This window comes from Vicia villosa, linkage group LG2 (genome assembly GCF_029867415.1).
Source record: "Vicia villosa cultivar HV-30 ecotype Madison, WI linkage group LG2, Vvil1.0, whole genome shotgun sequence".
In the NCBI taxonomy this organism is placed as follows: domain Eukaryota; kingdom Viridiplantae; phylum Streptophyta; class Magnoliopsida; order Fabales; family Fabaceae; genus Vicia; species Vicia villosa.
This window is the reverse complement of record NC_081181.1, coordinates 196,781,113-196,796,154: the sequence shown is the minus strand read 5'-3', so window position 1 is coordinate 196,796,154 and position 15,042 is coordinate 196,781,113. Positions and strand designations below refer to the sequence as shown.

Sequence of the window (15,042 nt, the reverse complement as noted above, 5' to 3'; positions counted from 1 at the left end):
GAGTTGTTGTTTTGGGAGTCTCTCAAGTTCTTCGTGTGTTTTGTTGTAACACCCCAAATCTACTAAACGTTTATAATAAAAATCAGAGTGCAAAAGTTCCAAACAACATGAGGTATTACATTTCAACTTTAAAACAACCACATAAAATCTCATTATAAAAGATACATAACACATATAATAGGGAGAACTCATAAAGAATAATTAGTCTTCAAACCAAATCAACTTTAATAAGACAATGCAGCGGAATTCACAACTCATAAACTTCAAATGATAGCATCTTTGTCTAACTTGAAAACAACAAGAAATAAACTTCTCCATAAACCATTCAAGATTTCAACTTAACATAACAAAACAAAACAAGCGTCAAATTCCTCCCCGAGTGTTACGTATCAGAGCAAAAGACACCAACTCAAGCTAATAACGGTAACAGATACTCCTCATCGTTACCTGCACGTTACCAACAGATGGTAACATTCAAACAGAAGAGGTGAGATATCAAACATTATAAAGAAACGTATGATAACAATTATAGAGAAAATAAGATCATACGCAATTCACCACTTCTCAACGCAATGCAACTTTCATCACAACAACAATGTTATCAATCAATCATAAAAACAAATTCATATTCACAACTATGTCATCAACACATCATAACAACCATTTCATCATCACAATGATTCGAAATGCAACTTAATATGCGACTCAATACTATGCATATGCATGTGGTACCATTTGGAGCAGAACTCCCATCTCAAAAACGGAGCAGAACTCCCAACTTAGAAATTGTCAATCCAGGCCATCATGGTGAGCATTAGCTCCATCTTAGAAAATTCGCCAATACATGCCATCGTGTTTGCCATTTTCAGGCCATTGTGTTTTCCATTTTTAGGCCAACATAAACATGCTATGATATGCGACTCAATGATGCAACATTCACGAAACACAACATTCAAGACATGCAACAACATCAGCTAATATCAACGAGCATTAACCTCCAACTCAGATACCAATGGTCTCTGGCACAACAACGTCATTACTATTATAGTAATTCACAACTCGCCAGTCACATCACATATCAACAATTGTTATTCATAATTCATTGATTCGTAACTCACATATACATTAATTACATGCTATTCACACAACAACATCATAATTAATTCAATAAGTGTCAACCAATCCTATCCTATCACATAGATAATAACATTGGCTTCCTAACGCTTCAAACGGCGCATAGAAAGGGGTTACGGATCAAAAGTTATGTCATAAAGAAGTTTCATAAAATTTCACACAGCAAAGTTTGTTCAGCGGCCTCCCAGCGCGCTAGCTACAACTAAAAACAGAAATGTTCAACTTTCACAGTCTCGCTTAGCGGGCCAAGTTCGCTTAACGGAATCGCGATTTTCTGAATTTGCTCCCAGACTTCGCTTAGCGGACTCGCAAGAATGCAGAAAAATTGCAGAGAACTCAGTTCTGCGAAATGGTTATTCTACCACTCAAAATCACTTTCATACAATGAGAAATAGCATCTACAACCAGTATTTAGCATCTATTATCAACATTTTATACTAAAAACATGTTTGAAAGCACAAATCTCATGAATCTAGCATAAACCCTAACATTTCTAAATCTATGAAATTGAAGAATAGAGATTGTACACAAATCATACACACAACATTACCCAATCATTCATCAATTTCAGCATTCATCAACAACATCAAAATTGCAATTCTCACACAAACATGGATATTAAAGCATAGAATCAAATCCCCACTATAACCTATCATCATACAAACCCTTATAATGAAAGAATCCCACCCTTATCTGGTTTGGATTGAAGACAACTCCAAGCCTCTAATGGGATTTGCCCTAGCTTTCTCTCTTCTTCTTTCACAAAATTTCACCTCTAACTTTCTTTTCCCAAATTTCTCTTGTTTTGACATTCTTACTAACTTCTTATTATTGCTAATGGGCTTAAATTAACACCTCCCAAATGCTACTACTAACTCTAAGTTAAGCCCAATACTAATAATATCATCATGTTATTACTACTAATTATCTAACAAAATAACATAATACCAAATAATATCATAATTATCAAATAATTCACAAAACACACCATAGAATAAATAATTGAAATAAAACGGGTGTTACATCTGTTCTTTGTGTCACTCATATATCTTCTGATACATTGAGGTGGACGTGTGTTCTCACTCTTGAAGCTTTTAAGCAAGACAGTTGAGTATTGTTCTTGATCAAAACTTTTAAGTAAGATCAAATATTGTTCTTAGTTAGGGTGCTTAACTAAGTATTTTTTTTATTGGAAAGTGTAATCTTTCTATTTGGTTCCTTAGGTCATAGGGTATTTGACTGTTTTATCACTGCAGTGATTGGAAGTAGGATGTCGAATTCCCAAGTCTAGATGTCGATTTCTAGGCAGAAGCACTAGATGGGGATTAGGCGATAAATTGTAAGCTGACACTGTTTAGACTTTGAACTAGTACTACTAATAGTGGATTTTATTCTTGGCTTAGTAGCCCCCAGATTATGTGTTGTTGCACTGAACTGGGTTAACAATTCATTGTGTTATTTATCATTCTGTCATTTTCTTTTAGTTTTGATAAGTGTGTTGTAAGTCAGCAAATGTTATAATATTTGTCTTGACAATGTGTGTTATTAGGACATCTGTTGTAAGTGCAAGAATTTTACAATTATTTCAGTTAAAACACATATAATCCTATAAACACTTCGAATAATATAACTAAATAATTAGATGGAAACTAGGGTGTTACACAGGTGGAGTCGGCTTGCCATGTTTTTGTTTTGTATGAGGTTGCTTTTGCCATCTGGTATACAGATAAATTGGGTGGGGTGGCAGAGGCCTCTACCACACTCGATTTTAGGGATTTTTGAGTTGTTTCATGGTTTTGGTCTCGATCTATTTCGTGGTCTGGATTATTTGAAAAACGCTGAACAAAGTTATCTTTGGTAGGGAAAGCTTGACGATTAATCATTTGATGTATATGATTATTAGTTTAACTTGGAAGTTCATTCATGCCCATGCTTTGGGTTTTGCCATTTCTTTAGTTGATTGAGAATGAAAGTGGTTGGGCATTTAGAGGTGTGTTGGGTGTCAAGCTACGCCCATGTTTGTTTTATTTTGTGCAGGTATCCATATCTACCTTCTTGCAGCTTACTCTCTTCGAAGGTTCGTTTTGGCCTAAGAATTTAGAATAAGATTCACAAGTTGTTGGGTCAGTATTTTTTCCTCTTGAGTGTTGGTTAAATAGTTTTGATTTTTTTTCTTTTTTTGTGTGTTTGTTTTTCCGCCCTAGTTTGTAGTCATAGATGAATTGGTGTTTTCCTAATATATATGTTGCTCTTAGATAATTTTGTACTTTGTAACTTTTTTTGGTTCATCTTCTTAACTATGAATTTGATTTTTCTATTATTTTTTTTAAGTGTTATATTTTAGAAAATATTTTTTTTAACAAAATATTTTGAATGTTTTTAAAAGTGTTTATTTAAAAATAAAACCTAGGATTCCATTAATTCATTATCTTTACAATTATTTGAAACAAGTGAAATGAAAATAAAAAGCCAAAAGAAAGAAAACCCTAAATAATGATAATAAAACCCACGTGTAAGACGTTTATAGGGTTAAGGACATGAAATGTGTATCGGAAGATGTCTATTCACTTTGCAAATAGTACACCGCAATAGATAACCCAGAGACACATAAATGGACAAAACCTAATTTCCCATCTTTATCATTTATTTCCCAACCCTTCCCACGTCAGAAATAATAGAAAACAATAAGAATCCTTATTACTACACTTTGTTGACTTACTACGTAATTAGCATTTAGAGCTTTAGAATAAGATGATTTAGACAGCTTGATTTAGTACTCAACGTCTTAGAATTTCTTGAACTTGATCATAGATTGCGTAGCCCATATTTAGGGTCAGACAAGACTTGAAAAAGGTCTTTAATCCTTTGAAAAGAAGAAAGCGGTTACTAAATCTAGCGAACAAATTAATACTCTATCTTTTACAAACACAATAATTATGAGTGATCATTTTTATGACAGCTTTATTTAGTATGGAAAAAATCCTACATCCATGCCGCCAAAATGTATATGACTAATAGATTACTTTTAGATACTCCACAACTATATATAGTAGTCGCTTAGTAGAAAATTACATTGAATATCAAAATGCTTTCTTAAGAAAATTTAACAATATTTAACAGTGTTGGATGTTTATGATTGAATTTGAATTTATGATTTTTTTATTTTATTTAAATATTTTTGCATTAAATGATTAATAGATTAAAATTAGGTGATTTAAATTTTAAAAAATATTTATTTAAAATTAAATTAATTTTAAAATTTTATATCATTTGATTTCAATCTATTCTAGTAGCCATCAAGAAGATAATGGCTTAAATATTTTGAGGACAAGTAATTTGTATTCTTCTTTATGTATTTATAATTTTAGAGATAAATAATTGTACAAGTGTAAAATAAAATTTGATGTATTTGATTATTTAATTATTATCTAAAATTAAATATATTTGAAATTATAATTTATAATTTTATAATTTATATTTAATATTTATACTAAAATTTAGTGTTCAATTTATTTATATGTAAATATATCTAAATTTTTTTATCAAATATTTAAAATATTTAAATTGTATTGGTAAATTAATTTATTTAAGAATAGAAGACAAACAAGAAACAAACTACTCAGCTTGTCCTTTTTGAACGGTAAAATGAGTCTTCTTAAAAATTACATTGATAAACCAAAAAATACAACATTGTTATTTATACGCCTTTGGACTGTCGATAAAGGATCAATTGCTTCTTGTGCTATGAAACCAAAAGTTCAAAAACAAATACAATGAAAACATGTTGAATACACTTTTTCATTTTGACCACTTTACTTGAAGCAGCTTTTAAGAACCGTATGTCCCACAATAAAACCACCAACCATCTACCCCACCACTAGATAAATTTTAGTCAAGTCCACACAAACATGTTTTCCTCCTACCCACTCGTACACCAGATCATCTGCTGACTTAAGTGTCAGTCTCCCCTCATGAGAGTTAGTCAAGAAATTCTTAAACGCCTCTTTCATCACAAATACTCCAGCCCATTGAAATAATAAACAAGACATTCCTAACAAGGCCATGTTGGTAATTATAGCTCAAAAGCTTCATACAATAAATCGCATGTTTTCCAAATGTAATCAAACACGCCTTACGACAAATAGAACAAACCTCATTAATAGTAAGTAAATGAATCATAAGGTGGTATCTTGGGATAGTACAATACTCTAGCAGTAACATATGTTGGTCTAATTCGTCAATAGGTATAGCAATAAAAAAGTCTGAAACATGTACGGCTTATAAAAAACTAAAAATTATTTTTTAACTTGTAGTCATGTTAAACTTTATATTCACATCCTTAACAGTTTTAATAAAAAGAACACTCAATAAAATATGTTGTGTTTTAGAAGAGACGAAGAACTAGTCAATTATATATTTTCGGAGAAATGGTGTTCTTATTAATAAATTATATATTTTCAATTCATTTTCAAACATAATCAATATTACAAAAACATTTCATTTTAAATCATTATTTTCATCACCCAAATATAATGATATGCTAAATTATTTGAACATTGATCTCTTGATTTTTTTTCTTGTTTGATTATATATTAACAATGAATTTATTATGTCTCAATGATGTTTATATTATAATTTTTCAAAGCTACATTTTTCTATAGCTTCTCTCTCAGTACTGTTGACCAGCAATTAATCCACCGCCAGAAATACATATAATTTAAAAACATGAATACCGTATATATTTGTGTCAAAGAGTTGTTATCTTAAAAAAAAAAAACTCCATCATTTATAAAAAAAATCTTCTTTTTTTTTTTTGTGAAGAATACATTTAAAAAACTCAATTCATAGTCTTACACACCTAATAGTAGTAGTAGTGTAGACTAGTACATACATACTATAATTAATTAATCTCTAAAAACCTCCGATCCCTAAACATTCTATGCATTAATATCTCGCCCCCCTCGTCCGCTACAGAAATCCAGTAAGGTTAGAGTGAGAGATGGGTCACTCCCACCCACTCATTTTCTCAATCATAACAACACCAATCCCTTCCCAATCCTCCCCCACTCTCATCTTCCTCACGCGCACACTCCCATCAGTTTTCCCATAATCAATCTTTTCATAACCCACTTATAATCATAATTTCCCTCTCTACTTATTTTCCCCGACCAGTCTAGTCCCATCCTAACCAAGTAACCATTCACATTTTCCTTTGTACAAACCCTCTCTCTCTAACTCTCTCTCTCTTTCTATCTCTATCTTAATTTATTTTATTAAAAAAAATATTATTAATTTTATTTTTATAAATTTAACAACATTTATGATTCTTTGTCTTAATAATAAATATTCTTCTTGCTATTCTATAAATCCTTGATCTACCTTGTTCAATTTATTTCAGTGAACAATTTCTTTCCTCTCTGATCCATCTCTGCTTATAAATCTACACTAAGCACACAAAAAAATGTCAATGGATGTGATGGCAAATGAACGTGTTTGCTATGTTCACTGCAACTTCTGCAACACTACTCTTGCGGTACAGCTCTGAATTCTCTTGGTTTTTCTAACCTTCTTACATCTTTTCATCATCTAATTTGTCTTAACTTTATCTCTTTTTTTTTTATCTTAACCAAAGAAATATATAAAATTAACTCTTATTTTACTATATTTTATGAGAAAAACCACTTTTATGCTGAGAATTTCAGTTATATATGATGAAAATTTGATGATAATTTGAGGAGTAATAAAGAAATTGTATATAAATAAAGTTGAATGAAGCAATTCCAAGGTGTTTGATAGAATAAAAATGCATAAATTGAGGGCTATGAATGGATAGGTATAGGGTTACAGGTATATTAGGGTTCATTCTAATATATATGATTCCCTTTCCCTTCTGATACATATTTATTTGATTTTTCAGAATAATATATAGTATCATGTGATCTCATATGCTAAAATTAACATTTTAATTTATTTAATAATTTATTTATGAAATATTGAAATCTGAAAAAGAAAACCCTTTCTCTGATAAGTGATGTCTGTCAAAGTTGGTTGGTAATCTGTTCATCTATGATTTTGGCAGTGAATGGTCATTTTTGATGATCAATTTCTTTTCACAATTTCAGACATGTTGTGAGGATCTGTTATTATTCAAGTCAAGACAAATCCATTCCAAACACCAGAAAAAATCTCTTTATTTTTGAATTTTCTCTCTTTTCTCATCTCTGCTGAAATTACTCCTTTTAAGAAAAGCAGTGTCTTTCTTTCTCTGCTGAAAATTAATCTTGTTTGATTCATGATTATGATGAATCAATCAGGTTTTCTTTATTCATAGCCCTATAAATCTTTGATCTGTCTATAGCTTTATGATTTTTTCTGTTCAAGTCATGTCATTTTCATCACTCTCTTTCCTCCTTAATATGAGCTCTTCAGAATTTCTATCTTTTATCATACTTACCTTGCAGTGTCAGATATATGAAAAGTGATGCGCACCATTGTGAGAGTGCTAACTTTTGAATCTAACCAATTTAATTTGTCAGATCCTATTCTATGCTTCCACACTTCTTCCTATACATCTACTGTACACATTCACACACACACAAACACTCTCTCTCTCTCTTTCATTCTCTCTCTCAAGTTTCAACCTTATTTGTCTTCTTCTGTTTTTCTCTTTAAAACAAACCTACCAAGTCTTTATATTTTTCAATTTTTCATCAACTCTTGTTAGCTACAATAGCTTTCAAAGATGGTACTTAGAAGGGTTTTGGAATGTGATAGTTTTTATAAATTCTATAAACAAATATTTGCATATGTTATGAGAAGAAACTGATGGATGATGGTCCAAACTAAACTATGAATTTAAAGCATTGAGATTCCCAATTTAGAGGATAGAGATATGACTATATAGCCTTGTAGCTTTCTTTCTGTTCCTGGTATTAATTATGACAGATTTTGGATTATAGGTTTTTTATTCAACATATTTTAGTTTATGGTAGCTAGATTATACTATAGTACTAGTGAAACTTGAAGGGTGATGTGATATATAATGATAACAATGGTTTGATTTGTATTATTCTAAAATGTGTATATATGATTGCAGGTAAGTGTTCCATGCAGTAGCTTGCTGACTATAGTGACAGTTAGATGTGGGCATTGTGCCAATTTGCTTTCGGTTAACATGGGAGCATCACTTCAATCTTTTCCACCTCAACAAGATCCTCAGGTGTTTCATTTTCAGCTGCTTTTTTATCTTTTAGTTTGAGCTTTTTTTTCCTTCCATGGATATTTAACAAGACTAATATATTTGTCTCCAAGAGAGAAATTCACCGGTTTGAGTTAGGACACCAAAACAGTCTTTGTTCGTAACTCAAACACTAATATAAAAATCCTAAATTATGTTTGAGTTACGAACAAAAAATAAAATTTACTTTTATTAAAAAGGAACAGAATTAGACTACATATGTGTTGGTGCATGTGTGTTTATTCTCTCTTATAATCTAAGTTACAGAAACAGCAGCTTGTAAGCGGTCATCAAGAACCAATTAGCAGGAAGGAAGTTGTAGGATCATCATCTTCATCTTCTTCAAAATGCAAAGCTTTTCAGCCTCACGAGCAACCTAGGACTCCTCCCATTCGTCGTGAGTATTTCCCTCCTAATTTTGTCTTCAACTCAAAAATTTCTACAATAACTGAAGACCATTTTCAGTTTTTGTCTGAAAAATTATCCAATATAATATTTATCTTTAATTTTGTTGCTAGTGTTAAAAACATTTTTTTACTCATTGAAGTTATCATTCTCTATCTCTAACTAACCTAATTCTAAATTATATAAAATAATAAGTCCTCAGTGTGCTGAGTCACTCTATGATACAGAAATTGAGTACATAGCAAATTAGGCCACAGACTGAACAATTTTCGTTAAAAGGCCTGCCTAGTTCTTTAGAGCCTTGAAGGACAAAAAATTTCAGACTAGTTACACCACAACTGGCAGAAGTTAATGAATGTTAGCCAGCAAGAACAAGGTCATGATTGAGGCCACTTGTCCTAAAAAAAACTGAGTAATTTTTCACAAGAGTGGGCGTTCATCTCTTTGTGTATCCACTTTCTTTGAGTACAAAGCTATCCCAAATTGGTCTATTATCTTCACATCATGATTTAAGTGTCCCCAACTAGATGGTGACATTACATCATAAAATTAACCCATTCTTAATTTATTGCAATCATGTTGTGCCCTAGAAGTATACCAATATACATGTGCAAATTAGTTTCAAAAAAAGTGTTTATTATGGCCACTCAAATGATAATTAATTGACATGGGTTGAGGAATTTAAAAAATATATAGTACTTGTTTACTTATAAAAACACATGTACTATTTCAAGATAGATTTTTTAGCTCACTCATTATAACAGCTCATGATGATTCATATTGGTAGTGGTACTTCAATACCATTTTAGTGGAATCAATTTGCCCTACAGTTCCAGTAATCTGCCCAACTCATGGGCCTGTTGTTAAATATTCTAGCCCTACTTGATTTTGGTCCTTAAAGTAAATCATATTTATTGTTATTTAAATTGTTTATTTATTGTGTTAATATTTACATTAATTCTATATTTTTTTTAATAATTCTATAATCTTATTGTTAACACAGCTCCTGAGAAGAGACAACGTGTACCTTCTGCTTATAATCGCTTCATTAAGTAAGTAACATTTTCTAATTTTCAATTTCATGATCAATAACATGGCATCTTCAAACTAATGTATATAGTTTAATAAAGTTTGATGTTAACGCTCTAATAAAAACTAATTGAATCATAAAGCTGATGGGACGTTATTCATGATTCAAGAAAATTATTGAATGTAATATAAAAATCATATTAATTAAGAAAGACAAACAATTATATACAAATTTAAATCCTTGTAATATGAATTTTCAGCAAATAAAAAGTTTAAATTTTGTATCATATTATAATTAAATTACTGTAAGCTACATTTAATATGGACCTCTAAAAAATGGAACTAAAGGTAGAGCGTTTCAATTTTTTTTATTTAAAAATGATACAATATTACATCCCTTTATCTTTAGATCAATTTGAGGATTTATCAATTTTATATTAGACAACCCTCTAGAAAAACTATTTTTGAATAATTTTTTTATACCATGTTTTTAAGTATTTTATATTTAAAAACAAGAAATTTTTATTACGATAAACAAACATAAAATAGCTTTGTTTATAGATCTATTTGAGGGTTTATACTAGACAACTCTCTAGAAAAAAAATTGAAAAACTATTTTGAAATATTTTTATACAATTTACTGTTAATAAGTATTTTATTTTTTAAAACAAGAAATTTTATTTTGACAAACAAACGTAAAATATCTTTGTTTATTTAAAAAATAAGTTTCTAAATTACTCAATATTTTGAAATTTAGTTTTTTAATGGTGAGGATTTGGGTACCCTTAAAAATCTTGAATATTGACACTACAATGATTTGTCTCCAAATAAAAATATTCACTTGTAATTCACTAATTTTAATGTAATTAATTTATTATGATTTTTAATATTTGTTTGTTTAATAGAAAAACAAATCATTATATTAAAATGCAAGAGAAAAATAGGTAAAAATACACGATACAACATAAGCGCAAGCTTTATCATTCTTTCGGAGAGAACAAACTAGAGAGAAATAAACATCAATTTCTACACAAAACAAAAGGAGGGCAGCTTACTTGCCAACATACCTTTAAATGTCAACCCAATTGTGTAGCTCTCAATCAACTAGAGAAATTGCAAAATCCGGAGCATGGATATGAACTCACTTCCATGACGAACTAATAATTGTAGACATCTAATAATTTACTATCAAATTTTCCTGACAAAAAATTTCTTTGTTTCACATGCATTAATGAATTTCTTACTCTTTTTATGGAATTAATTTGTTAAGTTTGAAGGCTTACAACAACAAAATCTTTCAGTCATGTCATCTTCAACCTTAAATCAGATTATACTAACCTGGTTATAATATATTTACTAATTATATATTTTTTTATTTTCAATTAAACAGATAAAAATATCAAAATTTCAATACCAAACCGTGAACTTCGATGAAACTATAAATGTTTAAATATTGTAGAGACAGAATCAACAACTCAATAGTAGTACAAATATCCTCTAAATCACAGCCCATGTATTCAAAACGATAGAAATAGAGAGTGAATTTTTTAATACAGTTGGAAATTGATAGCATAATTTTAAAGGAAAAAAAATGTATGCCTAGTTTCAACCTAGCTAGTGCTTATAGTTATAGATACTATAAATATAACTTCTGGTCCCATCCATGTACTAGAAAATATTGGAGTTTTCCCCCTCTAATCATACAAAATAGTCACAAATTTTAAGATATATTAATTCACTTTCTACTTTGATAAAAAGGAATGTATTTATTGATCAAATGAGGAGGTATGAAAATATTTAAAACAAGTGTTATATTTAGAAAAACATTCAAAAGTTAAACATTAAATAAACCTATTAAATGGATCATGATTCTTTTTGTTTTTTAGTCATATATATAAGACTAAAGAAAGTACTACGTGATACATATATGTGACTAATTCATGTATATATCTTTTGGTTCCAGGGAGGAAATACAAAGAATTAAGGCTAGTAATCCAGATATCAGTCACAGGGAAGCTTTTAGCACAGCAGCCAAAAACGTTAGTTCAAACTTATTTCCTAACGTTGTTTCCATTTCTAGCATATATATGCATTGTGTCACATGATTGCATGAAAATTCTATGTCCATTTTTCCATCACATGTGTGGATACACAATAAGGGAGAACTTTGTCGTTTACACATTATTTGTAGACAACTTTACCTAACAAACCAATTAGCACCTATTATAATTTGAACATGGAGTTTATAAAGGGCAAATAATAACATCTTCAAATGGTTCTTATAATGAGGGGTGTTCTTATTTAAGCAATTATAGTGACAAATGCAAACATGCATGTAAAGCTGACTTATCAACTATGAAGCACAGACACAGAAAACACGACACTGATACTGATACACGTAAAAAGTTGGAATTGTAATTGTTAGATTGTACTAAGTATTCTTTGGTACCACTGTTTTTCCAGCTAACTGATTGTTTCGTTTGATATGAATATATATATGCAGTGGGCACATTTCCCTCACATTCACTTTGGGTTAAAGTTGGATGGTAGCAAGCAAGCAAAGTTGGACCATGGGGTTGGGGACACTGCTCAAAAGTCTAACGGATTCTATTGATACGTATAAAATGGAGTTAATAAATCTATAATTAATTATCAATCAGTTGGTTTTTTCTTTGGTTTTAAGTGAAAAAAATGAGGTTGATCAAGATTAATTTCCCATTCACACGACTGCATGCATGGGGGACTCTTCTCAAAATTAACCTTTGTCCCTCAACTTGTGTTTAAGTAATAGTATATGTATTTCCCTTCCTGATAATGATTTCTATTTTTGTGATTGAATTAATTATATAATATGTTGGATTTAGGCACTTGTTAAGTAACATTATAAAGGTTCTTAACATGTGCTGTTTTCTTTTTTGTAATAAATAATGTCTTCTTAATGAGAACTATAATATCCTTTTCCCTATATATATCATATAAAGAAAAAGTTACATTAATCAAATATAAGTTTCTTGTTGAATTATTAAATTTATAAGAGATGGTGAATAATGTGGATTCTCTAACTGATATTAGAACCTTAACGGATGAGGGGATTGTGCTTAGATTTGGGAAGATTATAGATATGTGATCATTGCTAAGAATTAAAGATTATCAATTGTTTCAAAGATATAGGTCTAAATGGTTTAAGGAAGTTGACACTAATTCTCACTACTTTCATGCTTCTTTGAAAAGTAGAGGTAGAAGAAAAGCTATTGTAGATGAGAAGTTTGGAGAAAACTGGATTGAAAGAATGTCTGAAATTAGGCAAAGAGTGTCTGAGGCATTTCACTGATATTTTCAAAGAACCAAATGTAGATAGACTTTGTCTTGACAGTGTTGTCCCTCCTCTCTATTTCAAAAGTTGATAACCTTGTTTTGTTGGTTCCCTTTAATCTTCAAGAGTTAGATTGTCATGTGTAGTGTGAGGGTAACAAAAGTCTAGTTAGAGAAGATTTGGAGATCATGTTAGATCAATTTCACTGTTTTGCTTCTCTACCTCGTAGTTTTGTATCCTACTTTGTGACTTTGATCCCTCCAGGTTAAATTCCTCTCTCATTTGGGTGACTTTAGGTTGATTTCTTTAGTGGAATATTTGTATAAATGGGTGGCTAAAGTGTTGGCAACTAGACTTAGATATGTAATGTATAAACTTATTTCTTCTATAAAGGGAGAATATTGTTCGATAGAGTGGTGGTTGTCAATGAGGTGGTAAATTCGACAAATAGATATAAGAAATCGTGTCGTATTTTTGGGACGTATTTGGGATTGCCTTATTTGAGCTTATTTTATGCTATAAGTTATGTGACACAGTTTGCAAGAGTTTATTAAAATAATTTATAACATTATTCATAAACTTTTTATGCTTATTTTTATAAGTTCTCAGAGATAACTTATGAAAACAACCTATAGCACTTATAAAAATAATTTAAATTTATTTTAGCTTTTGTTAGAAAAACGCATTATGCAAACTTTTCTATAAGAGCTTATTTTGATAAGCATATGTGTTATAAGCTCCAAATGAGTTGTTTATCCATATAGGCCCTTAGCCACTTTGAGCTTTTGGATTATATACTTATCAGATTTTGGTTTAATGAAGTGGAGGTCTTGGAAGAGAGCTTGGATCTTGTATGTTCACTGATAATCTTGCAGTGTTGGTTAATGAGTGTTCAAGTCAAGAGATTAGCATTTAAAGGGGTTTAAAACAAAAGGGGTATTAAAACTTCTTTCTTTTTCCTTCTTGTGGATGAAGGGCTACATACCTTAGTAGCCAGAGTTAAAAACATTACCTTTACTCTAGGTTTAGGGTGGGAATGCCTGATTTAGTATCTTATTTTTAGTTTGGAGATTCTATCCTCCTACTGGTGGTCCATGGTCCATACTCTTAAGAATCTGTGAAGTACTAAAGCGATCTTTAGAGGTTTTAAGATGACTTTTGGGTTTTGGGTTAACTCCTTCAAGAGTAGTCTTATAGGGGTTAATGTGGACCATGTCTTTCCAAACATTGCTGAAGAATTCCTTCATTGTGAGATTGAAAATCTTCCTTTTAAGTATCTTGGTTTATCGATGGGGGATAATCCTATGTTTGAATCTTCTTGGGAGCCTTTAATTAATTTGCTGACAATGAAGTTCTATTATTGCAAGCATATATATGTTAGTTTGGGTGGTAAAGTAGTTCATCTTAATTATGTACTTAATGGTATTTTTATCATCTTCTTGTCTTTTTTGAAGATGCATGTAAAGGCTTGGAAGAAGTTTGTTAGTGGGATAATGTTTGTAAGCCAAAGAGTAAAGTTGGGGTTAGGAGTTAGGGACCTCTGACTACTTAATCTAGCCCTTTTGGCGAAATAGAGATGGAGGTTGCTTAAATGTGTTTCATGTCTTTGATGTGATATTCTAACAGCTAGGTATCATGCTTTAATTGTTTTCTCTCTTCGGGGGGTGATGGTGTAAGCCCTAGCGGCCAATAATTTTATTAGAACTTGGTACTTGTATTGAATTATTTATTATTAATAATAAGACATTTCTTTGCTATGTTTTTTTTTCAAGATAATAAAGTCCTTATATTAGATATTATGTTTAATGAAACATTAAGTGTGACTTAATCATGAGATCCCATTAAACATAAGGACATTATTCTTAAAGTATCCCTGGTCGATATTTTTTGGAAAGTAGGATAGCATTAAAGTATTAAGACCATT

The 15,042-nt window shown here is 30.5% G+C and overlaps 1 protein-coding gene across 3 annotated transcripts; it reads left to right on the top strand.

Annotated features, from left to right (window-relative positions):
- Window positions 1–6,169: 6,169 nt before the first annotated feature.
- Window positions 6,170–12,647, top strand: LOC131653486 (putative axial regulator YABBY 2). 3 transcript variants are annotated; one of them, XM_058923641.1, is made up of 7 exons: window positions 6,170–6,348; window positions 6,533–6,667; window positions 8,231–8,353; window positions 8,633–8,768; window positions 9,780–9,828; window positions 11,769–11,844; window positions 12,309–12,647. In XM_058923641.1, the coding sequence occupies exons 2-7, from the start codon at window positions 6,596–6,598 to the stop codon at window positions 12,417–12,419; spliced, it is 567 nt and encodes a 188-aa protein (XP_058779624.1). In that variant the 5' UTR covers window positions 6,170–6,348; window positions 6,533–6,595; the 3' UTR covers window positions 12,420–12,647. The 3 variants fall into 3 exon arrangements, with proteins under 3 accessions (XP_058779624.1, XP_058779625.1, XP_058779626.1); XM_058923642.1 differs by having other exon boundaries at window positions 6,171–6,326; XM_058923643.1 differs by having other exon boundaries at window positions 6,191–6,348; window positions 8,639–8,768.
- Window positions 12,648–15,042: the final 2,395 nt, after the last annotated feature.